Here is a 27,643-nt window from a genome sequence, read left to right as displayed (position 1 = left end):
TTTTATCAATCACTGGAATTACTTTTTTTATGCTCTCAATGAATTGCACGCTTTGGATGAGATTTAAAAAATAAAATAAAACAAAAGTAGGAAGGCATAAGTAAACTATGCTAGTTTGGGAGCATCAAATCATTGGTATATCAGCAAAATGAAAATAAAATAAAAACACTGTATACATAACAAAGAAATGAGAATGGTACTTTGGTAGAAAACAAAACTAGTTTAAAATAATATAGCTCACAGACCATTATTTATTTATTTATTTATTTTCTGAATATGTCTGCTTCTTTTCTATGGAAACCCTTTTGACTTTTCCAAAGTGTACATGATTTACTTCAGGTTTACTATGTTGCTGGAGAGAATCTTAAACGGATACAGTGGGAAAAAGTTTGAAGTTCAAATCCCATAGCTCAAAAGTACCATTAACGAAATCATAATGTGCTCCTTTCAAAGCCAGAGTTTTGTTAACAACTCCATCTCTAACAAATGGATATGTTAATAGGTTACCAAGTGATACGTTCACAGCTTCCTGCATTGGAGTAAGTAAGCAAAATCTTAATTACAATTAAAGGGTATAACAATTTGTAAACATTTACAATAAATTTAAGCTCTTTTTGCTATATATATATATATATATATATATATATATATCAGTTACATTTTCTTACCTTCTCACAGTTAGTACATTGCTCTGAGAAACTTAAGTCACTTGGTCCTGCTTTAACCTTGGACTTTGCTGGAGTACAAATTTGGACCCATTGCTCTATGAATTCACTGAAAGGTCACAGAAGAAGGAAATGATTTTCAAGATTGAGCACCAAGAACAGTTAAGTTCATGAAAATCACTGTGTAGTATTCTAATATATTCGTCAGGGGATCGGAATCTTGTATGCAAGAATCCAATGACTAGTTAGAAATGATACTTGAAAATTAAAATTTTCTCAAAAAAGGAATCATCCGTATAATGATTTTCTTCTTTCCCATGAATATACAATGTGATTTGACATGGAAAGCCAGCAGTAAAATAATGAATGTTTCTCTATGTTAATATGCTGGACAAAAGGCTATAATTTGTTCTTAGTATATGCCCAAAGCATTATTTCTAAAAGGTTTTTTTTTCCTGGTTTAATAAGCCTTCTGGTTGTCTCCAATAAAGTGGAACCAACAACAGGGAAAGAATGCTGTACATGACTTTATATTCACTATTATTGATACTGGGATATGAATGATGAATCTACTAAAGTACTAAACATTATTGATACGTTAAATTCTTAAAAGAAATTATATGTGAGAGAAATAGAGATATGAAGAGAAAAAAAAAAAGTGTATACAGGTGATAGGATGAAAAGCAAAGTGAATGCATAAAAGTTATTGTAAAAATTTATTATAAATAACTTTAAATTCTTTTAAGTATGTGAAAAAGGAATAGGTGAAACATCACATTTTTGGAAGGCCTGAAAAGTTATCGTGATAATTTATTCCTCTTTAACTATAAGATTCTTTTAAAATAATTATTTATCTCTTTTTATAAGATTTTTTTTTAATTTTTAGATGTATTAATTATTTTTTCTCTAAACATTAATGAAAAATAATTAAGTGGATAGAAATATAAGAAATAAATAATTTTAGAATTATAATATAAATAATTGTTAACTTTAATATAATTAATTAAATTAATTATTTTTAAGAAAATATGAATTAGTTGGAAAAATCTTATAAGACTAAGAGAATAGTTTAAATAATTAAACTTTCAATAATACGTACTTCCATTACTGGCATATCCTTTGAAAAAAGATGTTTAATCATTCTAAGAGAACTAATCAACAGTAACATATTGTTCCATCCATCTTTTAAGGACATCTCAAATGGCAGATTTGTGGGGTATGTTCTTAAGATTAAGAATCAATTCTTACTCAGAATTAGAAGAGGTTGACATAACTTTTAATTAATTATAAGAACTGGTTCATATATAAACAATCAATTCTTATTATGATTAAAATCCATTTATATTGTTAAAATAAAAAATTATTAAATTTTTTTAATCCAATATCACATGGTAAAACCCATGAAAGATGCTTTAAGAGACACAAGCAATAGCAACGTATAAGACTTGCCTTGCAGTGGTCCCGTCATCTGGGATAGACATGAGCCCCTTTATACCTCCACAGCAACTGTGTCCAATAACTACAATATTCTCCACCTGCAAGTTATAATACCCATTAGAATCTAAAAAAATGGCACAAAAAAAAAGCTATTTCGAATTTAGAAAAAGACGTTTCCGTTCATCTATATTTGCTACACCAAACTACATGTGTTATGCTTTCATCAAACCTAGAAATAAAAATGGATCGATTTTCAATGAGATGCTATGTTTCATACTTAATTGGAAAATAAAATATTTTATATTCATCTTATATTAATAATTTAAAAATAATGGGTTGAATATACTGGAAAAATATACAATAATATTTATATCTATGTGAAACTTTTTCTTTGGTATCAATATATTTATATACTAAGATGAGTCTAGTATTGAAGAGACGAAGGAAGAGAGGATAAATTATGGATTCGAATCTTTCTGCTAACAAAAATTAATAATATTAACAACTAATTTCTTTTGATAAAAAAATTAAATATGTATTTTTTTCCTCGTTAATACCTATTTATTAGTAGGTACATAAAATAAATAATTTATATTCGTAAACAAACGTAGTGGGAAGGTGTGGTGGATAGGGGATACTAGATGTTGGGTAATGATTTATGAATTTGACTACCACTATTTATTTTAGTAGATATCTATCTGCGTGTGGTAGTTAGTTGAATGTTTGATCATTCTTTACTTTAGCAATATGTGCACCAATTCAAAGATTCCTTACGCTGTTCATGTAGTACCATTTTCGCAATTAATCAATACTAGTGTCTTGATGAAATAGAATAAGTCATGCAACTTGAGATGCGTGTAGATCCCAACAAATAATGAAGCAACGTAACAAATTGCCTCTACCACCAAACTTTCTTCCTTTCCCACATGACCCACCATTATTAGAGCACCATAAGATAAGCATGCATAAAAGAAAGAGAGGAACACAGGATGAGAAAAAATTACCTTTAAATGCAATACTGCATATTCAATGGCAGCCCCAGCTCCTGAATACTTCGTCTACAATAACACAAAGCCATTCAAACTTTTGTGCTAATTTGAAACACCAAAACGGCAACCCAAATAGAAGATGACTTTGGACGACAAATTTGACTGAGTTATGTTTATGATTTACAATTATATTTTCAATTTGCACAACAAATTTAAGGATTGACTCAGACTCAACAAAAAATGAGATTTACAGTAAATTTTGTGAAATTTTTTAACTTTGAACAAACTAGAGTTATATATTGGACATTTTTATCAACATATATAACTATTTTGTTTTATATTATATCTGATGTTATTTATAAGAAATTAGTTGTAGTGCATTTTGCACTAAAACTAAAATTATTACAACATATTTCTTATAAATAGAACCAAAGTATATTGGCCCTCCAAACATTAAGCATTTAGGGATATGAGTAAACCTTGTCATATGGTGGAACCATGTTAGCAATGTTTCGGACCATAAAGGCTTCACCCGGTTGGAAATCCAGAATATGAGATGGACAAACTCTCGAGTCTGAGCATGCAAATACCATAAACTGCATGTGTGCCATAAGAATGTTATATAATAGTATTCACTAGTGGCAACATAAACTTATTAAAAGAGAATCTGACTTTATAATATAATGAAAAACATCAAGGTCAATGCTTACTAGACCGTAATAGATTCAAATAATATAAAAAATTGCAATGAAATTTTTTTATATATAGGCATCAAAAGTCCTAGATGAGTACATTATACCATCTAAGAAAGTTGGGACCAATTATATATATATATAGTTATTAATAATAGGTTAACACATGCCCATGTTGTATAATAGTAGGAATAGAGGATTTAATTAATGAATCTGAAAACAATTGTCCCCTTTGAATTTATTTTGTTTGTCTGTTTTCATGTCGTTATAGTTGAAAGTACCAAATTCAACTTCACCATAAATTAATGTACCAGCAAGGTCCATGTGCCCAAACCCAAAGGGCAAATTAGGAATTAAGAAAACTAATTAAGTAACTAGCTAGTGATTATGAAACTAATAACATGGCTTACCTTTGGGCTCTGGCCTTTGGCAAGCTCACCATATAGATAAGGATTTTTCCTGAAAAATACAAAGCATGTCCACCCAATATCAGGGAAACTGTAATTCCCTCACTTGCTAAAAATAATTAAAAAGTAAAAATAGAACATGCATTGAGTACCAGCCTTAATTTCCGAAACGACAACGAAGGATCAAATTTAACACGAAAAGTGCCCTTTTTGGACCAAAAACAAAACATCTTTAGACATTGGCCATCTCATGCTTTTCATTTATTTATGGTTGATTAAACATCTGCTTACGTTGCCACTTAATATTGTAAACTTAAAGTGCCACCGTCTGTCACGCTTTCCATTTTATTTTGAGGTTGTTATGTGACGAAAAAGGGATAAAAGAGGACTATGCATCAAAAAATTATTTTTAAATATTAATAATATTTTGTTAGTTATTGATTTTATAAAATATTGTTTATTTTTTTATTTTAAATTTTTCTATTAAAAATTAAAAAATATTTTATAAAATCAGAAACTAACAAATAATTATTTAAATAACTAAAGTAAAATACAATAACAAATTTCATAATATAAACTTCTAGTTAAGACATGACATAAGTAAATTATGATATGGTATATTTGGGATTTATTATAAATAACTTGTACGTGCCATGCAGAATGCCACATTTTGTACTTGTACATAATAATAAATTCTATATTATTATAAATTTGATATGGTATATTTGTACACAAATTTTTAAATAACTAGAGTAAAATATAATAATAATTTTGATATGATATGTGCTTGTACATATCAAATGTTTTTTAAATTAAGGATTAATTTAAGATTTTATTCAATGATTCAGTAATTATAAAAACTAATTAGAATATATTGAGATAGTAAAGTACATCAATTTTTGGATTTTTTTTTATCAAACATTAGTTTTTGGATTTAATTGTTGCTAAGGTAATTATTCTAATATATATATTATTCTAAAATATTTAGAGAGATGAGATGATGCTCTAACTCAAGATAGGAAAGTCTCAAGTGTTAACAAAAAACACCTTACACTTATTTCACCTCAAAAGAAATAGTTATAGTTCAATAGTGAGACATGTTTATGTTTTGTAGTACGAGATCTTGTCTATTTGATCAACTCCCTTGGAGTTTTTTTGGTACATCAACTTCCTTGGAGTTAAAAATATATATTATGTATACATGCATATACGGATGTGCTAAAATATGGATTTAATTTTCTTATCAAGATTCTTATTTTATTCTTGTTTACTACAAAGGAGTAAAATCCAAAAAAAGTATACTTTTATTTAATCATATAATCAGATTACTATTATACACTAATGAACTCTATTCATAGTATAGCAAATTCCAACCAATTAGAAGGTTCCTAACTCTATATTATGGCTAGGTAGAGATAAATGAAGGAAAAAGACAAAGGAGAAATTAAAGATACGTACTCAAATTTCTCATTCTTAAAGTGAATAAACCCGGTTCTGATCCTCTCCTCCGGGTTAAACGGCTTCGAACCGGCGGCATCAAGCTCCGCCGTCAGCTCCTTTATCTTTGCGGCGGCAACGCCACCGAGCTCAGCTTTCTCACTAAAGAAAAAAACAGAAACCAAAACGCGTACGAGGTAGCTCATTATTTTTATTTTTTATCAACAAAATATTAGTTTGTTAATTTTATTATAATTATTAGTTAGAGGATTCAAATTCGTGATATTTTATTTATTTATTTTTTCTATCACTTTCCTTTGTTAGGTCAACTTTATATTTCCTAGATGGTGATATTTGTGGGAGAGGAAACTTAGCGAAATGACAGAAAAGGACGACAATGTTTTTCTGAAAAGAGTTACCTGAGAAGCTTGGTCAGACTCGTGATGGCTTCCTCGTATGATTCTCCTGCCATCTCTTCCTTCTATTTGGGTTCCAAACAAAAACAACACACGATCATCAATCTCTTCATATATATAATGGAAATCATCATTCATAATCGATGAATCGATCAATAACTAGTATGTACGAAATCTCTATGAATTTTACAGGTAAACAACAATGGATCAATTAATGATTGATCATCAAAGAAAGAGATTGGTGGAAATCAATTACTTAATAATTGTACGTATACGTGAATTGTGTATGAATCTGGTGGACGAAATGAAGAAAAAGAAAAGATTGGATATGTGTGTAGCTTTTGTGCTTTCTGGGTGGTGAGATTTGGAAGAAAATAAGGAAGTTTGTGTTTGTGATATGATAAGCAGATATATGGCTATGACTGTTTGAGTTTTTATTGGCTGTGTAGAGAGGCAAAGAAGGGAATTAGCCACTCAACACTGGTCTAAATTTATTGCCAACAACACAAACATTTCTTTCATTTGATTTCAAAAAATAAAATAGAAAAATGGTAAAAAAAAAATGTTATGCTCCATTACGGAAGTATAAGAAAAAAATAACTAACTAAAACTTAATTGATATTATTTAATTTTATTAATCTCAAGGAAAAAAATAAAATTATTTTTAAAATATTTTTTATTAAACTTGATATCATAAATAAAAAAAAATGATTAAAAATAAAATTAGAATTAATAAAGAATGTTTTAAGAATAATAATATTACATAAAACAAAATTAGTTACTTACATTTTTTAAAACACCTTCTCTTATTGATTAAATAAAATTTATTGAAAATTATTAAATTTAGTTAATCTCACCTTTTATATGAAGAATTTCTTTCTTGATTTTATAGTTTTTAATAAAATTTAACTAATAATATAAAATATTATTAACATAGAATATTTATTGAAACTTAATATCATGAATAAAAAAGAATCATTAAAATTAAATGAAGAGTATTTTAGAAATGATAGCATTTAATAAAATTACATAATTTGCTTATATTTTTTAATGCACCCTTTCTAGTTGATTGGATGAAATTTATTTAAAATCACAAAATTTAGTGAATCTCACATCTTATATGATAGATCTCTTTTTTGATTTTGTAATTTTTAATAAGTTTTAACTAATAATTTATTATTAACATAATATTATGAACACTCGTCTAAAAAAGAAAATATAAGGAAAAGTGAAAATCTTATTTATTTATATAGTAAAATAAATAATAGATAGAAAAAAATGATATCTTCTTAAATAAATAACCATGTCTTTATAAGATTTGTAATATTATATTAATATTATATTTTGTTATAGGAGAGGGCTAAGGCTCAATCCATTTCCTTATTTCTTTAGTATAAAAAACTATAATATATTATTGATAAATTATTTTTATTTTAGTTTTTTTTTTCTTCAGTGTAAAAAGATTCTCTTTTGTTCCCCACTTTCTCACGTTGACATGAACTACCCCTTTGCTCTCATAAGAACAGTATTTTTCTTTTCCATTGAAAGTGGTCCAAAAGTGACATAAGTGGAAGGTAAGAAAAAGCCAGCTCTTCTTCCCGATTTTCTTGCCATATAAGTAGAGACTGAAAAAATACGTGGGCACAATTTTTCCCCTCACATTTCAATTTCTTTTTTGGCTAAATTAAACCCATTTCATTATCATGGGTTACTTTCTCTCTCACCCATTTCTTTCCTTTTACTTTTTTTCCCACTAAATACAGGAAAAATACTAATATTTAACAAGTCATTTCAATTAACTAGAAATTAACTTATAGTAGCTCATTTGTTTAATTTATAACTTTATTTCACTAGAAGAAAAACATTTGATGAATGAGTTTATGCGTGTATTTAATTTTGATAAGACATTGATTTAGTTAATCTATAACTTAGTCAACCAAAATATTTGATAAAAAAGAACAAGTTATTAGAAACATTTGGTTATAATTATTTTTTAAACTACTAAATTTAAAAGTTTTAATATGATATATAGAAGATATTAATGTACAAGATGAAAAAATGTTAATTTTTTTGTTTATTATTTTCAATCAAATGGTTAATAGTTTCAAAAGGAATAATTTAATAAATATATTTACTTGTATTTATATTCCAAACAATATTTTCTTAAATTTTATATTTTTTACTTTTATGACAACGACATTTAGGAGATAAAATCCCTTTTAACTACTTATTTCTTATTTTTATTTAAGAAAATGAGTATTATACTATAATCCTTTATATGAGAAATGTATAATTTATATCTTAATTAAATTTTAGCACATAATATTTCTAATCTAAAAAAGGAGCAAGTGCATGCAAGCTGTAATTTTTTGTTGTTACAAAAAGTGTGCACTATGCAGGCTATATTTTTAAAAGAAATTTAGAAAGTTTCTTTGAATACTTTTGGTATATATATTATTCTCTAATTAAAATTAGAGTCTTGCCTTAAAAATTATATTAAAATATCCTTAAATTATAAAAATTTAATTTTAATTAGAAAACAACATAAAAACTGCATCTATTTGCTACTTTAAACACTAGCATTATCTTCGTTTGGAAAGGTTGGAACATCAAATTAGCATTAGTAATTAGAAAAAACAAGGGAAGTGGAATGGAGTTTGGTATGGCTATGGTATAACCCGAAATAGAAGGCGTGGTGGGAATTGAGAGGTTGTGATGACCAACTAAAGCAATTTTTTTGCTAAAGTTGACTTTATTGAGAAGGAACATCAAAAGAGAAAGTGATGGGACAATTTAATTGCAATTAATTAGCTATTACGATTGACTGAGCTTGTATGAGGTTTCAATTTCAATGAAAAAAATATAGAAATGATAATTAGAGTTGAATTTATATAATATTTACAAAAAATAAATTATACATAATAAATAAAATTCTTACTAACATATTATTTGTATGAGTAGAACAACTCGAATCTCTTAATTGAAGGGGAGTTGTATTTGAGTGTTATAAATAAGAATATGTAATTGGAAATAAAAATTTATTAAAGGTGATCCAATCAATTTTTAAGCAAAGAATTTTTGTTGAAAAAAATAATAAATATTATTTCACACCAATAATCAAAAACTAAGTAAGCGTTTGAAAGTTTTGAAGTATTTGTTTAATGCATGAGATTAAATTTAGAGTTGGCGTTTAAAAATAAAATTGAACTTTGAAATTTTAATTATAATATTTGAATTTTTTTTAAAAAAAAATTCATGAGATTTTGCATGCTTTTAAAATTTGTATATTAAATCAAATTTTAATTTTAAAACCAAAATAACCAGCCCTTATTTTTCCATTGCATTTTTTTTCTAGTAGCAATATTTTTTTTTCTTTCCTTTTACATCCATTCCCTAATTTTCTGAAATATATTACTTTGTTAACTTAGTTTAAAATGTCAGTAAAGAGATTTATCCCATAATCTTTCTTCTCTTTTTTTTTTCTTCATCCTTAAGTCTTTCCTCCCTAATTAGTAATCTATTATAGTGAAAGGGGACGATAATAATGGTAGGGGACAACTATTATACATCCCTGTCATTGTTATGAATACAACGATAATTAAACTTCACAAGATAAGTTTGGCTTCTGAAGCTTTAAATTAAGCTTTAAATTAAGTCTAGCTCTCTGGCCAAACCCAAGCTTTAAATTTGGCTTGATCAAATAAATTGTTTATATTTAAACGTAAGTTTTTTACAAGATAAGTTTGCATTTCTAGTACTCTACTATATACCGTAAAAAAAGTACTCTACTACATCTAAATCCTTTATACTACTAATTTTCAAAGTAGTTGACTTGATGCCTCCCTTGGCCTTGACATATGTGTGCCATGTGAACTATAGACTTATATGCATATAATTATTATTTTTTTGTAACACTTTATATGCATATAATAAGTTTTGGTATTAACAACTAGACAAATTATAATTAAGTAAATTTAATCAGTAACATTTGAAAAGAAAATGACAGCATGTAGACTCTTGTTATATAAGAAAAATGCGTGGTATATTGTGTGTGTTTGTGTGTGTGTGTGAGAGAGAGGAAAATTAAAAAAAAAAACATTATAAAATTATTAAACAATTTTTAAGTTTAATTTTAAAATTCTTGTCTTTAACTACAAATTAGTTTTTAAAATAAAAATACCACCTTACGTCTTAAAAAAAATAAAAACTAAATTTTAAATAAACTTATAATAAAATTAATAAATTAGTTTTGTTGGTTTAAAAAAATTTCATTTTTTAAATTTTCTTTGAACTTGGATATGCATTGGGTCGATTCTAGGACATCCTCACCCACACCCTCACCTCCCCCTTCTATCTATCTGTGTACTATATCATTACGTACTTAACAACAAAAGAAAATTTTCTCACCAACACGTTATGGAAAAAAAAAAAAGAAGCAAAGATAGACATGAAAGTTGAAGCATGATTTAATAAATGAATAATGTACCGAGACAATCTTGCTCGTGCAACACAGCATCATGCACTTTTTTAATGCTCCAGCCATGACTCTCTTTACCCTGTCATGCACACACAAATCAATGATATCAATCTATTAATTACTCCGACAAGTAGGCAAATTGCTATTGATAATCAAGGAAAAGAGCAAAAGCAAGTTGTGTTTGGAAATTGGGGTTGTACTATTAACACATATGAAAAACTACTTTAGAACAACAAACATTCACTGTCCAACGGCGAGAAAGTGGGTGAAAAGTAGTAGTAATTTCTCATGGGTGCCAAAAGCAGTAAAATTCTAATAATTACGTCGCATGACAGCACTTTGTTGGAAAATTAGGAAAGCTCTAAGTCCAAACCTTAGGTTATACAAATTTCAACAAATTAATTGGAAATAAGAGAGGAAATTGAAGAGAGTACCAAAAGGGTAGCTAATTTGGTTTAGTGTGGTTGAACTTTGTTCTAGCTTGTCCTGTGAATGAAATTGTTGTTACTAAATAAAATGAGAGAAAGAATGGCTAAACTGTTAGGTGTTTCTGCTGCATAAGACCAAAGGGAGAAGGAGAATGAAAATGAATTTGAAGAGAAGCATTTAATTTACCAAAAGGATAAAGGGGTTGTAACGGACACTGCTTCCTTATCTCAATTCTCACAGCCAATACGAGTGAAGAGTATTAGCTACTATATCATGTGTCCTTAAGCCACAAAAAGTGGTGACTCTGAATGAAACTATCCTATCGTTGTTGCATAAAATGTTTTCTTGGAAAAAAGAATATTTTGTGAATGTGATTTGACGCCGTTGCCAATTTGTCATGTAATGCATCTGAATGGATGGTGTTTGTATGCTTTTCTAGTAGTTCGTTCTTGGCTTCGCAGATTTAACAATTCATAGAGTACCACGTCATATAAAAATTTAATACTATCAAGTTATTTCTCCATTGTATTTTCTCTTCATTATATTTAAAATTTTGAGTTGCCTTGTTTTTATACAATTCATATAAGATTAGTAACTACAATTTTTTTTCTTGCTTAAGGAAGAGTAATGTTATCCAAATACAATTTAGAGAAATTATATTTGTAAAACATATTTGTATAATTAAAAATTATATTAAATTAGTCTAAATGTATTCATATGTGTCACTCATCAGTAATATTTTTCCAGCCTCCTGCTTTTATAGAATTTTATTTTTCTATTCATGCATTGAAATTAATTGTTTATGTCACTTTATATGAGTTTTGTGTATAGAGATGATAAATATAGAATTTGGATTAAATTTTTTAGCCCAAAATAAATACGGACATTTTAGTCTAACCTAATATTAAGATCGTAAAAACTTGTTAAAAACTCACAAAAATAAACTTTTATAGGATTTGAGCTTCATTATTTAATCCGAATTAGATCTGGACTTTTTTAACCCATCCAATTATAGTCTGCAACCAGTATAGGTGTATTTTACGAATAATAACGATTTTTAATTATCATTACATTTATTATTATTTTAAAAAAACTATTTTCCTTTTTTTTTTCTTCACTTCCGGCTCTGCTCCCCTTTGTCCCCCAAAGAATTTTAATTTTGGAGACCAAATTAATAATTAAACCATATTATAACTATGATTTTTAAGGTTTTTTTTATCAATAAATATTAATAATTAACATGCTATATTAGTGAAAGATTGAATCTCATAACCTCCTTATCACTCCAACACCCTTATGCAATCATTAAAAAAAACTCCAATCCTTATGTCAGTCTCCCGAATACCAAATCATCTGTATGACTTAAATCACCTTTATGACTCTTATGATCTATGGGTATAAAAGCAGGAATTAACTTGTCACTCATCACGGCCTATATAGTTTTTTTTTTTCCGTTACAACTGCAAAGATTTTGCATTTGCCTGTTAGCTTTTTCGTCTCATTTCTGATTTTAGTTGCTTTATTTCTGATTTTTCAATTTGATTTTACTTCCTTGGTTACAGGTACTATTTGGAATGTTCTCTTATTCAAAATTAAAACATTCACACTATGATAAAATTAACTCTTTCAACTAACTGCTAGAGGGGACTGGTATCAACAATATGGTAATCAAATTTTGAATCTTAGTTAAAAGAGGTATTCACAAATCACAATTAGTCTCTGTACCAAAAAAATTGGGTAAGGATAAAGATTTATTTTTTCAACTAAGCTTAATTTACACATTTACATAAAACTCCATGTTGGAGTTCCACGTGGCTTTTGTAGTGATAGATAATGTACAAATGGAGCCATATGCTGCGCAGTTTTCTATTCAACTGTTCAGAACTTTAGATTTATCCAATTATCTTTCTATAGAATAATACAATTTTCTGGATTGAGATTATGTACGGTCTCCTGAAAATTTTAGATGAACTTTATAAAACATATATTTGCCTTGTCTAGGAAGGATAGAGGAGAGGTTGATCTTGTTTTTGGTTGATTCAGTGGTAAATTCTCTCCAAGGTGCACGTGCATCTCAGCAACTGAATCATTCATCTCAGTTGATAAAAGAAAAACTTCACTGTAACAAAGGTAACAAATATGAATCCTTTTCCTTAGTTTCATGTTTCATCTAATATGCAGAGTACCAGAAACAAACTAACAGATTTTTTAGCCAAAACCAAGAAAGAGGGGGAATCTAAAGAAAATATGGAAGAGGGGGAATCTAAAGAAAATATGGATATTGATCATCTTTAGCATGTGAAAGCTTGGCAAACTCAATAATTTTGCAAATAAAGGGTTTCCACAATTCATTTATGCTAGAAAATGTGCTGAGCAACCGTTTTCCCAGTTTCTCTTTCTGGACTCTGGTTGTGTTGCATGAGTTTATTTTATTTGTTAAAGGGTGGTTTAATTTGGATATCGTAGTTAGCAAAGTATTGGTTCCTTCTAAGGATTTGAATAATGCTGCTCATAAAGGGATTAGCCTTGGGCTGAGAAAGGAGGATTGATGTTAAAAAAGAGGATAAAGTATCTTTAGTATATGATTGTCTATTATTTAGGTGTTTTGAGTCTTTGAAATATACAATTGATTGTTCAACTATTGATCTCTCAGATGTACAAAAGGTCTAATGAAGAAAAGGATGTAAGTAGTAAGAAGGTAAAGCTGCACATCTCCCACCCCCTTTTTCCATTTTAAATTACCTTTGGTGGTCTTTGTCATTTATAGTACTTTCTATGACAGGTTAGAAATTGTGATACAGCAGAAAGCAATATTCAAAGGTACAAATATAATATTCAACATCTATTTCTTACTTCATCTTTTTAGGAGGTGAGGAGCAATGATTTTTCTGAGTTTTCTAAAACAGCCCACAGATTGTGTAGGTGTTATTAGAACATAATTGTAATATTTTGACATACATTGGCAATTTGTTTTGTTTGAATGGGATGCAGCGCGATTGTCGATGGCGAGGACACATCTGAGATTCCATCATTCCCATTAGGAAATTTGAGTACTAGTTGGTGCTCACTGGTTTGTAAACCGGCTGCTATTAAGACAGCCAACAGATACTTCTTGCTTCAAAAAGTAACTCAGTCCTGGCCTTCCCCTGCCTTGTGTTTTGTGGAGACAGTGCCTCAAGATGCACAAAGTTCTCATGTTACAGCTTTTAATTCAGGTGATGGATCCTCAAAGTCGGACAACGAACGGGATGTTCATATTGTAAGAACTAGTACTCCATGTCTGAACCTATCTCACACTGAACATTAAAATTGTCTATTTTCAAATTTGTGGCACTGCTGGACTTGTGTTTAACATCAAAATTGTCTATTACCATCATACAGTCTATACTATTGCAGGCTATTTATGTTTAATAAGTATTCATTTCATGTTTCCAGTCAATGCGGTTAATGGAGGACTTTCTTGATCTTGCTAAAGAAAATACAGAAAAGGATTTGGAAACTTGTGGTATACTTGGTGCCTATCTTGTAAGAATATTAATTATAAAGTATAAAACCTTTAACTTATTGCCTTTGGCTGCCATGTAAGGTTTTGTTTTATGGAAAAAAATAAGGAACCTGATGTGATCATATGCATTACAAAATTTGAAACTGAAATACCATTATATCCTTCAATTATCCAGGAGAAGGGAACCCTCTATTTGACTACCCTGATCATACCAAAGCAGGAATCAGCTTCCAATTCTGTTAGTATCCAGTTTTACAATATTTTTTAGCACATATTTTCAAGAGGGCCTGATTTTATTATTAATTGTTGCTAACTTGCTGCATTGAATCACAGTGTCAAGCTACAAATGAGGAGGAAGTTTTTAAAATTCTAAATGAAAGATCCCTTTATCCTGTGGGATGGATCCATGTATGTCTTCCAACCTATTTTGCAATCGATTCTGTCAATGTTGGATGGGTCAGGTTTGGGGAGAAAATATCAATCCAAACAAACCTAACTTGTCAACTGTTGGGCTGTAAATATCATCAGATCAGGGATGAAACCCAACAATTAACAGCGTGTTTTGATCATATCTATGTCACTTCATATTGGTGGTCTAAAACCACAATTCTTATAAGGAAGACAAATGTTCCGTTACATACATGTGAGGTTGCAGTAGGAAACATCCTAAGCATATATCTTAGGGTTGGATGGGTTAGGCCCAGGGGATTAGATTCAGGGCTGATTGGGTAAGCTTCTCTATAATCACTTCTAAGATGATAAAATAAGAAAATAATGGAATGAGTTTCTTATGAGTTAAAATGACCTCTCCATTAACTAATGTGTAGATATCTTCTCATCTTTTACAAATTAACTAATGAGAGAACTTTTACAAATTAACTAATGAAGGGCTCATTTTAGCTTATGAAAAAACTCATCATTTTTTTCTCTTAAAATTGTTTCTAGTGAAGCTTATCCAAACAGGCCCTCACTGTGTTGGGAACATGTGTTGGGAACAGGTTGCGATATTAAAAATTCAAAACTGACCATTGACCTTGTTTTGGTTGGGTTGTCATTAAGTAAGTTTAGTTGGTAAGGGTACAAACTTTGTCCAAAATTATAGTTTAAAGCATGACAAGTACTAAAGCATACTAGGAGTTTTTATCCATCAATTAAGTGGTTTTCCCCTTCTTTGAGATTATACCTTTTTTTGATTAAAATATACATCACTGGTATTATCTTAGGGATCACTATAGCCAAAATTACTTTTAAAACCTAAATCTCTATAAAAGACAATATCCTCCTGGTTTGACTTCTCTAACCCTTCTCTTCTAAATAATTTTAGACACATCCTTCTCAAAGTTGTTTCATGTCATCGGTGGATCTGCACACTCAATATTCCTACCAGGTGATTGATCCAAGTTTTTTTTGTTATTACACACTTTTCTTGTAAAAGCATTTTTTTTTCAACTATTGTCAACTTGTAACGGCATTAGAGTATTATCTCCTTTAAGCATACATTTTGCATTGCATTCCACTCGATGAATTTAATTAAAATTTTCAACTTAAAATATTCCCTTTAAAATAGCTTTAAGAAGATTGCTGTACATAGTAATATATGTGAATTTAATTCGTTTTGCTTAATTTGATGATTAAAGTTGAATTGTAATACCTATCTATCTAATTTGAGAAATTACAATTACAAAATATTCCCTTTAACAAATCAACTTAAAATGAATAGCAGGTGATAATTATAATCAACCTAACCATTAAAACTCGCATGGATATTTACTAAAAATATATTCTTTCTATTCTCCCATTGCAGACCATGTTTGGACTCACAGTTTGGTGTTATTTTATCAGGTGATGATTCCTGAGGCATTTGCCATTGTCTTGGCACCAAATGATACCTCAAGGTTACCTACTATCTCTTGTTCTAAGATATGGATGAATTCTCACAAATTCTTAGTTATCTTTGCGCTAGCATATTAGCTGTTGTTTTAAATCTTAAATTTGGATATTTAGTTTATTCTACTTGTCATTTTTGTCTTCTGTTTTTGCTTATCTTTTTTTAAGTAATTCCTTACTTATGATTGAATCCAATTTTCATTTGAGATAATGTACAATATTTTGAACAGAACCACCTTACATGTTCCTGTGAATTTGATTGGATTGTTATAAGCCTACTGCAGATCTACAATGATAAAGTACTTGTGCCTAGCTTCTCTTGAACCACAATATAAGTCTATTTCCGAGTATAAAAATGCTATGTTAAGAAAGGGTTGTAGTCCACGGACGCAATAAGTTCACTAGTTGTGTAATATTTTGTATTCTTTTAGTTTTATTAGGAAATGCAAAGAAAAAATATATATATAGAAAAAGAATTGTGTGTGAATTATTTTAACAAATGCTGATAAAAGCATTCTGGAACTCAAATTTGTCCAGGAGCTGTGGATTATTTCGTCTGACCAAACCTGAAGGAATGAATATTCTAAAAAATTGCCAGGAGACAGGATTTCACCCACACAAAGAACCAGACAATGGCAGCCCCGTATATGAGCACTGCTCCAATGTGTACAAAAACTCCAATCTAAGGTTTGAAATCTTTGATTTACGCCAAAAATGACTTTGATGGCAACACACTGTATCATATGACAGATAGAAGCATAGTTACAAAGGAATGTCCCAGTTACACCTGAAAGAAAAAAGCTGAATACTGAATACAACAGTTGTAATGTTTGGTTTAATGTAATAAGGTAGGTTTAGTAAGTTGGATACCAACTAACTATCCACGCTAAATTCAAAGCTTTAGGAAATAAATTTAATGAGGATTACTTTGCTTTCTAGCTCCATGCCTCAGAATTTATTCATCTAAGTTCACCTTGAATTCCAAAAGGTTGAAGTTGCTGTAACAAGTCATCACATGCTTGAAACTTAGAAATTGATGCAACAGACTATCTAATTGTTCACGTGTGTAATGTTTTGGCTACATGAATCTTGTATATTTGAATTAATGGAATGATGTTAGGTTGGATTTTTTGGATTGTTTTAAAAAAAGACAAAATGAAATAAAATACGGTCAATATTGCATTCAATTTCATTGAATACTACATTTCAATATTTCATTAGTTTTATCTGATACTCCTGTTTCTCTTCCTCACTGATCTCTTGGAGATGTGGAATAGAACCAGTATTTTTCTTCCCCTTCCAAGGGATCCAAATGAAGCTTAACTTATCGCTTAAATCTTTCAACTTTCGCCAAGGTTAACAATTTGTTTAATTACTTGCTAAGCAGTCCAAGTAATACAAATAGTGGTTATGTTTGGATTAATGTTGGAAAAGTACTTTTATGAATTCCAATACATCATTGTGAATTCTAATGCACAAATGAAAAAGGAAGAATTTATTGTTTTAGGAGTAAAATCACTTTTAAATTTTCACAACTGAAATCCAAACATCTTCAATGTAAATAACTTATTTTTTTCTTTTGACTTTTGGTGAATCTATTTAGTTACATGGATTTTTCTTTGGTAAAATTATATATAGTCTTCTAAATTTAAATTAGAATTCAGTTTCTTGGATTTTCCCACATACTTGTCATAGACATCGACAGCCTTGACTCTCATCCTTTTTTGGGTCATATTATGACTATTTATTGGAACATTTTGACTGAAAGATCCCTCTGTTTAGTTCAAATTTTACCCTGTCCAAAAGCAAGCTCATATATATTTATTGTTTGTTAGCTTCCTCCAATGTCACTCTCCGAAAAGAAGTCTATCATCTGGAACAAAAAAATGAGACTGAACGGGATCCTCTTGTAACTACGACTCTATGCAACTTTTCTTTTTTGTGTGCATACAATAGTGCTAATAAAGTTTAAATCTAAGATTTCATGTAAACTATCTAAATCCACCACTATTAAGTCAATTATGTTGGTTTTAAATCGATGCACCTTGTTACCATTGACTTGTTCTTCCGAAAGTCCTATAAAAACTTCCAACACAAATGCAAAGGTAAGAAAATAAAGGATCTTCCTGCTTAAGGCCCCTCTCAGGTGAAAACCAGTTTCTAGGATGATCAATGATAATTCTCAGTTTCTAGGATGATCAATGATAATTCTGCACTCATCATAATAGCATAAGAAACTGTAGATACCCACCTCATGATTGTAGGGATAATTTTTTTGTGGATTTGCTTGAAGCATTCCCTCCAGAAAAAATTACAGTCCACCCTGTCATATACTTTTGCCATATCTAATTTTAAAGCCATTCAACTCCTCTTTCCTTTTCTTTTTTTTTCCTCATAAAATAAACAATCTCAAAACTAATTAGAGATAGAATTATCCGTAATAAGTCTCCCGGAACAAAAGCACTCTTTGTAACTTCCATAATATAATTTGATAATATGCTTAAATAGATTTTTGGTCTTGATATATACCTGATTTTTGTGTTTTATCCATGATAAATTTTTCTTTCGAATCAGATTTTTAATATTTTAAGAGTTTTGTCCAAGATTTATGTCATTAATCGAGATCCGTGAACTGCTTAGTGACCATTAATTGGATGCGTTGACATGTCACATGTGATGCCACAAGTAATTTTTGTCTGGAATTACAAATAGGAAAAAGTTTTTTTTTCTTTATTATTGATAGTTATAGATAAAAATGTTAATTATATTATTTAATTTATATAAGTATTGTCTTTTTTATAGTATACAAAATAAATAAGTACTTTAATATGACTTATTTTATTCACTTTTTTTGTTTAAAATTTGTCACAAGTTTTTTTTCCTAACAACCACTTTTTTAACAACTTCTTAATAAAATCATCAACAAAGAATCACCTCCTTAACTTGTAATTCATGTAATGTAAAAAAAATTAACAAAAAACATTTTACACTTGTTTACAACTGTCATACTCATATATATTGGACTTATACAAGTTATAACTACTAAATAATAAATATCATAATGTCTATTTTAAATATATTTTTATTAGTTGAAAATTATTTGAAAAAATTCATTACAAATATTATATTTTTAAATTTTAATTAATAATAAAAATATATTTAAAGAATATGCAGCCACAAACATAATTTTATCCACTAATTAAGTAAGGTCAATTATATAAATTACACAACCGTTTGGCTTAGATAAAAGCTTTCTTCAAGAATTTTATATCATAAGATCTCTCTTACTAACCATTTCCAAAGGTCTTCTGATCTTTTTCTCCTTATAGAATTTAAAATAATTGGTGTCTCACTTAGTCTTCTTTATTTATGCCCAAACTACCTTAACTAAGAGATGTTGTTGTAGTAATTGTATAATTCTCTCCTCTAAAGTCAAAGAGATATGTTTGAAACTTCTGTCGGCTTCTGCTATTTCCTATCTTTCTCTATAAGAAATGAACGGTAAAGAAAGAACACAGGCTCCCAACCAGAGTACATTGTTTTGTGCTAGTCTTTTAGGCCTTGTTTCGTGTGTATTTAAAATACCATTTAGTATAATTTAAATAAATATTTACATATTTAATTTAGTTTTGAGTTGAAATAATTGTGATATTTGTTGTATTAGACAAAAAAAATCTTATTTTCCTATTAACTTAATTTTAAAATAAAAATATTTAAACGCAATTCACATGCGCGTTTACATACACATTATTACCTAATTTATGTGCATTGACCGAAACTTTTTTTTTTAAGATTAAAGATATGTACGAACTCACAACTAAACTAATTTATACCATTAAATCAAAACTTCTTTTATTTATAGAAATTGAATACTATTAAAAAATTTATAATAACTTATTCTTCATCATCTATACTAGTATGAATTAGTATAAGTATAAAGATTTAAATAAATTTCTAGTCTCTGTAAATTAATATTTTTTATTTTTAGTCTTAAGTTTATTTTTTTAATTTTACCTTTTGTATGTTTGTATTTTTTTAATTTTAGTTCCGGTAAGATATTTTTTTATTTTTTTATGTTTTTTCAATTTTAATCACTATAAATGTGAACTTAAGTGAACTATAAATAAAAATTTTAAAATTTAAAAAAACTAAAATTAGAAAATACAATTTTATAAGAATTAAAAAAAACAAAAAAAAAACATACAGAATCAAAATTAAAAAACATTAACTTACAAAAACTATAAAAAAAAAATACTAACTTACATTAACCAAAACATATTTAAACTAATTATAAATCACATGACATCGATCCAACACACTGTATAATTAAATTTTTTGTCATTCCGATTGTCACTGCTGCTTCTGTTTACATTTATGCCGCATGCTAAGGGCGGATCCACCACCGACGTTTTGGACAGATCATTCATATTAAATGAATGTCTCTTTACTTATTTTAACTAAAAAAATAAAAAAGCTAATAATATGAGAATAATGCGTAATTCTTAAGAAAAAAAAAAAGATGACAAAGGTAATATAATTTAATAAAATATATATATCAAATAGGAGTATTTCTTTTATTATTAGAATAGATTCTGTATCTTATTCAAGTAAATCAGACAACAAAAATTCTCAAATAAATGTTTGTGCGTAAACAATTAATTATGTTAATTGCAATTAATAACTAATCGTTATTGAAATTGCTACTTAATTGAATTTCTCTACATATCTCCATCTACAAAATATATACATCCAAATATTTCAACTCTAGAACATCACCATCGAATCTAATTACATAATAGTAACAAATTAGGAAGAGATAGTTCCCTAATCCTTAGTTGTTGATGAATTTCAAAACATTAACTTACATACAAATAAATAAAATTTATGAATCAAATTAACAGATTATCAATAAGGATGAACATTTCTGCTCAATCCGTTGGCGTTGGCGAAGAACCCTAACATATTTTGCTTATACGGCAAATACGACTTCCGTTTATCGCTCTCTTTCCTCGCTCTGCTCATAATGTAATGCTTCTCGTGCGCAGACGCCGCCGCCGTCGTCGTCGTTGTTTTCCCCTTCTTCACGACGACACTTCTCGCCTTCTCCGCCGGCTTCGCCGGCGCCGCGTGGTTCAAGAACACGAACGCGTCTTTTCCGTCGCTGTTGCTCCGCAGCTTCACGTCGCGGAACCTCCACAGCTTCGAGAATCCCGTCGAGTTGCTCTTCACCGCCGCTTTCGGATTCCACTCGCAGTACGCTCCTTCCGCCGGCGCCGCCTCCGACAGAAATTCATCCTTATGTTCGACGAAGACCTTTATCGGCTGCCGGAGACCTTCTCCGCCGTCGTAATCGTCGGAGAACAGAAGATCCTGGTTGAAAATCGGAAAAATCGGACGAATCTGGCCGTTGTCGAACGCGTCGTCGGCGGAGATCGGCGATCCATCGGAATTCGTGAGAACGAAGCTAAACTCTTCCTCTTCTTCTTCTTCTTCTTCTTCTTCTTCTTCTTCTATCTCATCTTCGTTATGCTTCTCTTCGTTTTCGTTTTCGACTTTCTCTTCGTTGATTTTGAGCTTGGCCATGAAATCGTGTTCGAACTTTCCAGCGAACTCGTCGGAAGAATCCCTAAACGACAAAGGTGAGAGCGAAACGGCTTGCATTCTAGTGAGTGTGCCGCTGCGTTTTGAGGTGTGTAACGAGATTGAAACGACGACGGTTATTAATTAAGAAGGTGGTTGGTTGGGTGGAGTTTGCAAATGTTGTTAAATTGAGAAGGGGAAAATGATAAACTGTTCGGTTTTTATATATATGAGGTTGGGAGGCTCTTCGAATATGCGTGGCCTTTGATTTTTATTCCATCTTTTGATTTTCAATTTCAACTTTTTTTTTTAAGTGTTTTCACACGTTGCACGTGTTCGTTCAAAATAACACACGTAGACTCACCTCGCCTTCGTGGTTCCTTCCAGAAGTTGGGAATCTCCCTAATAAGAAGCCTTTGAAAGCTTCTCTTTTAAATGGATGGAGGTGCTTCTAGTAATATTGGGATACTATTGAAGATTGAATACTTTAATAAATTTGTGCATGACTATCCATGGCAGTGCAGAGATCACGGGTTACGTAATTTTAATTAATGGAACTGGCAGTAGCTGATCTCAGTGATGACTTTTTGTTGGTGAAGGATATGAAATTCAAGTATTTGTTTAATGAGCACGAGTAACACTATGATGACTATGCATCTACAAAAGATTATGTACGAGTATATCAATGTTTTCTTTTTGAGCTAAAAAATATAATTTTTTTATTCTGGGTCAATGGTTATGATTCTTCTAATTCATTGGATTAAAGACTAATTTTACATGAAAATCGAATACATTAAATAAATTATGTTTATTCGTCTAAATGCAATAACATCTTATACTGATAAAAATATTATTAAAAAAACAAAATAATGTCAATAGACTTGTTCAATTCTTCGTATGTGTTTTTGGAAGTCAATCACGAGGTGACACGTTGATTAGTCAAGTTCTTGGGATAGAAGCCAAAAATAGAAAGTGGTAGTTACGCGTATTACATTATTTCATATGTTCAGACATGTGATTAAATTATAAATTTATAATGTAAAAAAGAAAAGTAAACTTGCTTATTAAGTCACTCACTCTCCACACATACACACTTACACTAAACTTGTTTCTAGGGATTAACTGAGTCAAAGAGGAAGGTAGGGAGGGCTTCAGTTGCTTGATCGAAGTTATCAATAGTGGAGGTGTCCATTTGCAGAGACTAACGTTTAAGTCAGTAAATTAATAGAGTTACTAGTGGTGGAGGACAAAACGTACACAGAGGAGAGATTTTAGCACCTGCACACACACACACATACACAATCTTTCATTAGAGGAGTAGTTGGGGGAAACTTATGCTAGTTATTTTTCTTACTAGTACTGTTGATTTAACATTTTCTTAAGGATCATAATGTTCAACCATTTCAAGTATTTATTTTTTTTGTAAAGCAATATATATATATATGTTAATGAAAGATTGAAATTGTCACAAGCTCTGGCAACCTAATCGCAAATTACAGAGGTTAAGGATTAATCCTCATATTCATACCAATATGAGATGAAAGTGTCAGCACTCTATAGAAACGTTTATAACCAAAAGCACATAAATTACAAGGCTTCCAACCAATACCCCCCATCATTGGAGTATGATTATCCTTGTTGTTCTAGCATTTCCTTTGGTTGCAGATTCCAAGCATAGAGAGATGGGTTAAAACTTTTGACATGAGCCTTTGCCCAATTCCATGCTCTTAGCCTAAAAGCATTCAACAAAGCTTGAATATCACAATTTTTGTTATTGAATACAATCTCATTTCTGTGTAACCAAATCCCCCACATGACCGAAGCCCACACTATCCACCAAGTCATCGATGCGTTCTTCCTTGAATTGCCCCATTGTGTTGCCAAGAGTGTTTAACACAATCCTTTGGTAGCATCGCCCCTCACACTGCCATACCATGAATAACAGTAGTTCCAAATGTAGTGAGTGAGTCTACCTTCAAAGAACAAATGCTTTGAACTTTCCATGCATTCCCTGCACAACACACAGTTCATGTCAGTGATATTAGCAACAATGTTCCTCTTTGCCAAATTATCCAAAGTTTGTAGCCTATTATATATGTGCTACCTTCCATATAAACCCTTTTATTTTGGATGGTAGAATTCTTCGTCGGCCCTAGTTATCCTGCATTCAACAATAAAACTTCCCTAACTCCCATTTATGCAATCACTAACAAATCTCTCAAGAAAACCAAACAAAACCTGAACCGCAAATTTTTTGTCCTCTTTCTAATGCTTATAAGGCACTCGTTCTCACTCATTTCAATAATTCACTTATGAGTATAAGTATAACCAACAAGACTAGATTGAAATTGTTCAATTCACACTTAACTTAATCAACCAACCCACCTAATTGTTGATTCTCCTTGATCACTCTTTCAATGATCAATGATAAAGGACCAATAATTCTTTACCCAAGTAGAATTAGAGGAAGAACATGTGTAACAACTATCTTATTAATATCTTATTAATTTATAGTATTTATTATTTAGAGTTTAATAGTTATACAGTCACTATGTAAAGTTGACTTATAATATTATTTAATTTCAAATCATAATTGTTTTGACTTTTAAAATAATTTTTGTAAAAGTCAACAAATTATATATGATAGAATATTAAGAGAGTCTTACTCAATTGCATGACATGTGAGTTATTATAAATTTATTTTGATTTTTATGAATAAAAAATGTGATTGAATATTTATTTTGATTTTCACGAATAAAAAATGTGATTGAGTGATAATAAATAATTATTTACATTTTAATGCATAACATTTTTTCTCTACTATTTGTTAACTAAAAAGTTATAAGTAATTAGAAATATTTTGATAAAAATAGTTAATAAAAAAATACAATATAAAAAGAACCTTACATGAAGAAATAAACAATTTTATCAGAAAGATTCTTATGATAAAAAAGAATTTGAGGTAGTATCTTGATTTCCCATTCCTTGTTAGCCAAGCACTACGCTGATATATTAAACTTAATTTAATGCCTCAATGGTCCTAACCCAAGTTTGACTCGTATATTTCCATATCTAGCAACGTTGGGCTTTATTGACATTGACTTTCAAATTTATGAGAGGTGGATAAGCTTCTTCTGCTTCTAGACTTGTAGGAGTTGAAGAAATTGACTCAAATGAATAGATATCATTTTACTTCGTCATAGGAAAGTTTCATTATAGTATTGCAATTTGTTCAAATATTTCGTACTAATTACTCACAAAAAGTTGTTGAACGTTCATAATATTGATAGATGATAGATGGTGGTGGTAGTAAGCAACCGATTGGGGGAGAAAAAAAGACGAAATTAACTGACAATTCATTTGCATAAACTTTTAATCAAGTCAACTGTATTTTTTAACATTATCTTTTTTAATCCATACCAATCCTCTGTCAATTTAATATAAAAAAATTTAAATAAAAAATTAATAATATAAAATTAGAGACTGATAAAAGGGAAAACAAATGAAAGATTATGTGGTAAAAGACCGAGGAGATAAAACAATATAAAAAAAGACATTAATCTAGTTTGTTTTCTTTCAAATCTAGTATATAGTCTTGCAAGCAATTTGATTCAAACAGCCAATAGCAATTAACGGCATATATGGCTAGATATTCAGAAAAAAAAAGGGCATATATGGCTAGATTGTTGTTGCAAATTGTTATTTTATCTGTTTTTATTTTCGTAAGAGATTTTTTCATAGCAATTTCTTTCTAAAGTTAAACTTTGGATGATTTGTAAAGATAATTATATGAATAAAATAATAACTTATGAATGTAATTATAAGAATAAAATAAACATAAAATATGTACATAAAACATCTTATTATCTTCCTATATAGTTATAGGAAAAAAATACTGAGTATTTCGTACTAATTACACTAAGGCTGTTTTCCGGCAACAAAAATCACTCTATCTTTTTTAATATTTAATTTATTATTGTTTTTAAAAATATAACAACCTATAACTGATACTTTATACCTTTCATGCATTTTTTTTTCGTACTGTATATATCAGTACTCTTTATGAAACTTTGATTTCATAAAATCATCAACAAATTCCAACTCACTCAACATTATTTCCTATGAAAAAAAAGTTATTCTAGTATCTTGGGCTTGGACTCGTGTACTCAATCCCAAGATTTCATTGATTTGTTTTGCTTGTATTCTTAATTTAGAAGTTTTTTTTCTTTTCATTTCTCTTTCCTTACTTTGCCTTTGATTTTCTTTTTGTGAGCCCTTGTGTTTGGCTTCGGGTCTTGTAAGCTGTAACCTATCAAATTTATGGTGTGTTTGAATAATTGTGAAAATTAGATTATTTCAATAATCAATTATATATAATTAATCATTATTATAAGTAATTATAATTAAAATCAATTTTTGTTTAGGTGATAAGTGGATTAAAAATAATTAATTTCATTTGGACGCAAAAAAAAAATCAGTTTTTACATAACAAAAGAATGTAAAACAACTAAAAAAATAAGTTGTTGGAAAATAATCATAAACTCATTCCAAAGAGCAAACATCCAATTAGTTTCCTTTATTTTTTTTTCTCATTTTTTTTCACATCACATCATTTATCAATTTTGTCTCTTCTATTTCTTTCCTTTTCCAAGTATAGACACCCATTGAAATGTGCATGGAACAAAATCTCTAGTTAGACACATGTTAATTTTTCAGTAATTTCTCTTTTTCATTTCATTCATTTGCCCACTCTTTTTTTGTTGAAAATTTCTTTAACATTTTAATTAATGTGGTGTTTCTGTTTTAAGAGAATTGATGTTGTTAAATGAGTTAGAAGCCTAGAGTTGCTTGGCACTATCACTTTTGCTATTGACAGTATCCACGTGGGTGTCTTTTGACTGGAAATATTATTTTGACAAAAACACAATAGAATTGTGATTTGTCTATATGTTGGTGGAAAAAAACAAGATTCAATTGTAGAAGTGTACAATGAAATCACATTTCCGTTATGCAATTTTTTTCACCCCCAAATAACACCATGAAATTATGATTCTATTGTGTAATTTTTTTCGTCCCAAATAACACTACAGAATCATGATTTCGTTGTATATTTTTTTTTACCTTCAAATAAAACAATGAAATCAAGATTCTGTTGTGTATTTTTTTTGCCCCCAAACAACACAACAAAATCATGTTTTCGTTGTTTTATTTGGGAGTGAAAAAATGCACAATGGAAGCATAATTCCATTGCTATGTAGTTTTGTGAGGGTGTAGGATGGAAAAGTAAGAGAGGAAGGGAGAAAGGTTGGAGGTGTAAGAAAACTCAGAAAAGTAAAATGATCATTTGCTATGTCTTGCTATTGCCAATAGAAAATTTTGGTAATGACAATAGTAATGGCCTTAGAGGTCCCTTACCTTAAAGCCCAATCCAATATTACAACGATAGGTAAGGTCCGAGTCCGACAATGGACTCATCAAACGTGAGGGGCCCATATATACAGTGACGGAAAACCCTGGTCGTTAGTTAGTTAGGTTCCGAGTTGGAAGTTGAAACTTGCTAGTTATATGAAGCCCCCAACGGGTTTATACTTTTATGTTGCGCGGTAACCCGAAATTCAAGGAGAGAACCAAAGACAAGACAAAAACGAACATGAATCTATGCATTATGCAACCATGAAAACCAACTACCTAAAATAATGCTAACACAGAACGAATGAATGTT

General features: G+C 29.6%; 3 protein-coding genes across 7 annotated transcripts; 1 reads left to right on the top strand and 2 right to left on the bottom strand.

Moving 5' to 3' along the window:
• Window positions 1–114: 114 nt before the first annotated feature.
• LOC114409882 (carbonic anhydrase 2-like) lies at window positions 115–11,278 on the bottom strand. 4 transcript variants are annotated; one of them, XM_028373543.1, is made up of 11 exons: window positions 11,136–11,278; window positions 10,955–11,006; window positions 10,530–10,599; window positions 6,047–6,108; window positions 5,649–5,789; window positions 4,194–4,242; window positions 3,571–3,687; window positions 3,107–3,160; window positions 2,115–2,200; window positions 669–774; window positions 139–529 (listed from the first exon to the last, which is right to left on the bottom strand). In XM_028373543.1, exons 3-11 carry the CDS (start codon window positions 10,584–10,586, stop codon window positions 365–367), a joined length of 837 nt encoding a protein of 278 aa, XP_028229344.1. In that variant the 5' UTR covers window positions 10,587–10,599; window positions 10,955–11,006; window positions 11,136–11,278; the 3' UTR covers window positions 139–364. The 4 variants fall into 4 exon arrangements, with proteins under 4 accessions (XP_028229335.1, XP_028229344.1, XP_028229358.1 ...); XM_028373534.1 differs by lacking the exon at window positions 11,136–11,278 and having other exon boundaries at window positions 115–529; window positions 10,955–11,128; XM_028373550.1 differs by lacking the exon at window positions 10,955–11,006 and having other exon boundaries at window positions 365–529; window positions 11,136–11,175.
• Window positions 11,279–12,818: 1,540 nt separating this feature from the next.
• LOC114409870 (AMSH-like ubiquitin thioesterase 2) lies at window positions 12,819–17,470 on the top strand. Of its 2 annotated transcripts, XM_028373514.1 has the most exons (10): window positions 12,820–13,079; window positions 13,603–13,647; window positions 13,732–13,769; window positions 13,941–14,208; window positions 14,385–14,474; window positions 14,630–14,692; window positions 14,788–14,862; window positions 15,779–15,841; window positions 16,297–16,349; window positions 16,879–17,470. In XM_028373514.1, the coding sequence occupies exons 2-10, from the start codon at window positions 13,603–13,605 to the stop codon at window positions 17,057–17,059; spliced, it is 876 nt and encodes a 291-aa protein (XP_028229315.1). In that variant the 5' UTR covers window positions 12,820–13,079; the 3' UTR covers window positions 17,060–17,470. The 2 variants fall into 2 exon arrangements, with proteins under 2 accessions (XP_028229323.1, XP_028229315.1); XM_028373522.1 differs by lacking the exon at window positions 14,788–14,862 and having other exon boundaries at window positions 12,819–13,079.
• A 3,511-nt stretch (window positions 17,471–20,981) lies between these two features.
• Window positions 20,982–22,175, bottom strand: LOC114409861 (protein bfr2-like). The gene has a single exon (XM_028373503.1). The coding sequence runs from the start codon at window positions 22,000–22,002 to the stop codon at window positions 21,247–21,249; it is 756 nt and encodes a 251-aa protein (XP_028229304.1). The 5' UTR covers window positions 22,003–22,175; the 3' UTR covers window positions 20,982–21,246.
• Window positions 22,176–27,643: the final 5,468 nt, after the last annotated feature.

This window comes from Glycine soja, chromosome 1 (genome assembly GCF_004193775.1).
Source record: "Glycine soja cultivar W05 chromosome 1, ASM419377v2, whole genome shotgun sequence".
Taxonomy (NCBI): Eukaryota; Viridiplantae; Streptophyta; class Magnoliopsida; order Fabales; family Fabaceae; genus Glycine; species Glycine soja.
This window is presented reverse-complemented; position numbering and strand designations above follow the sequence as displayed.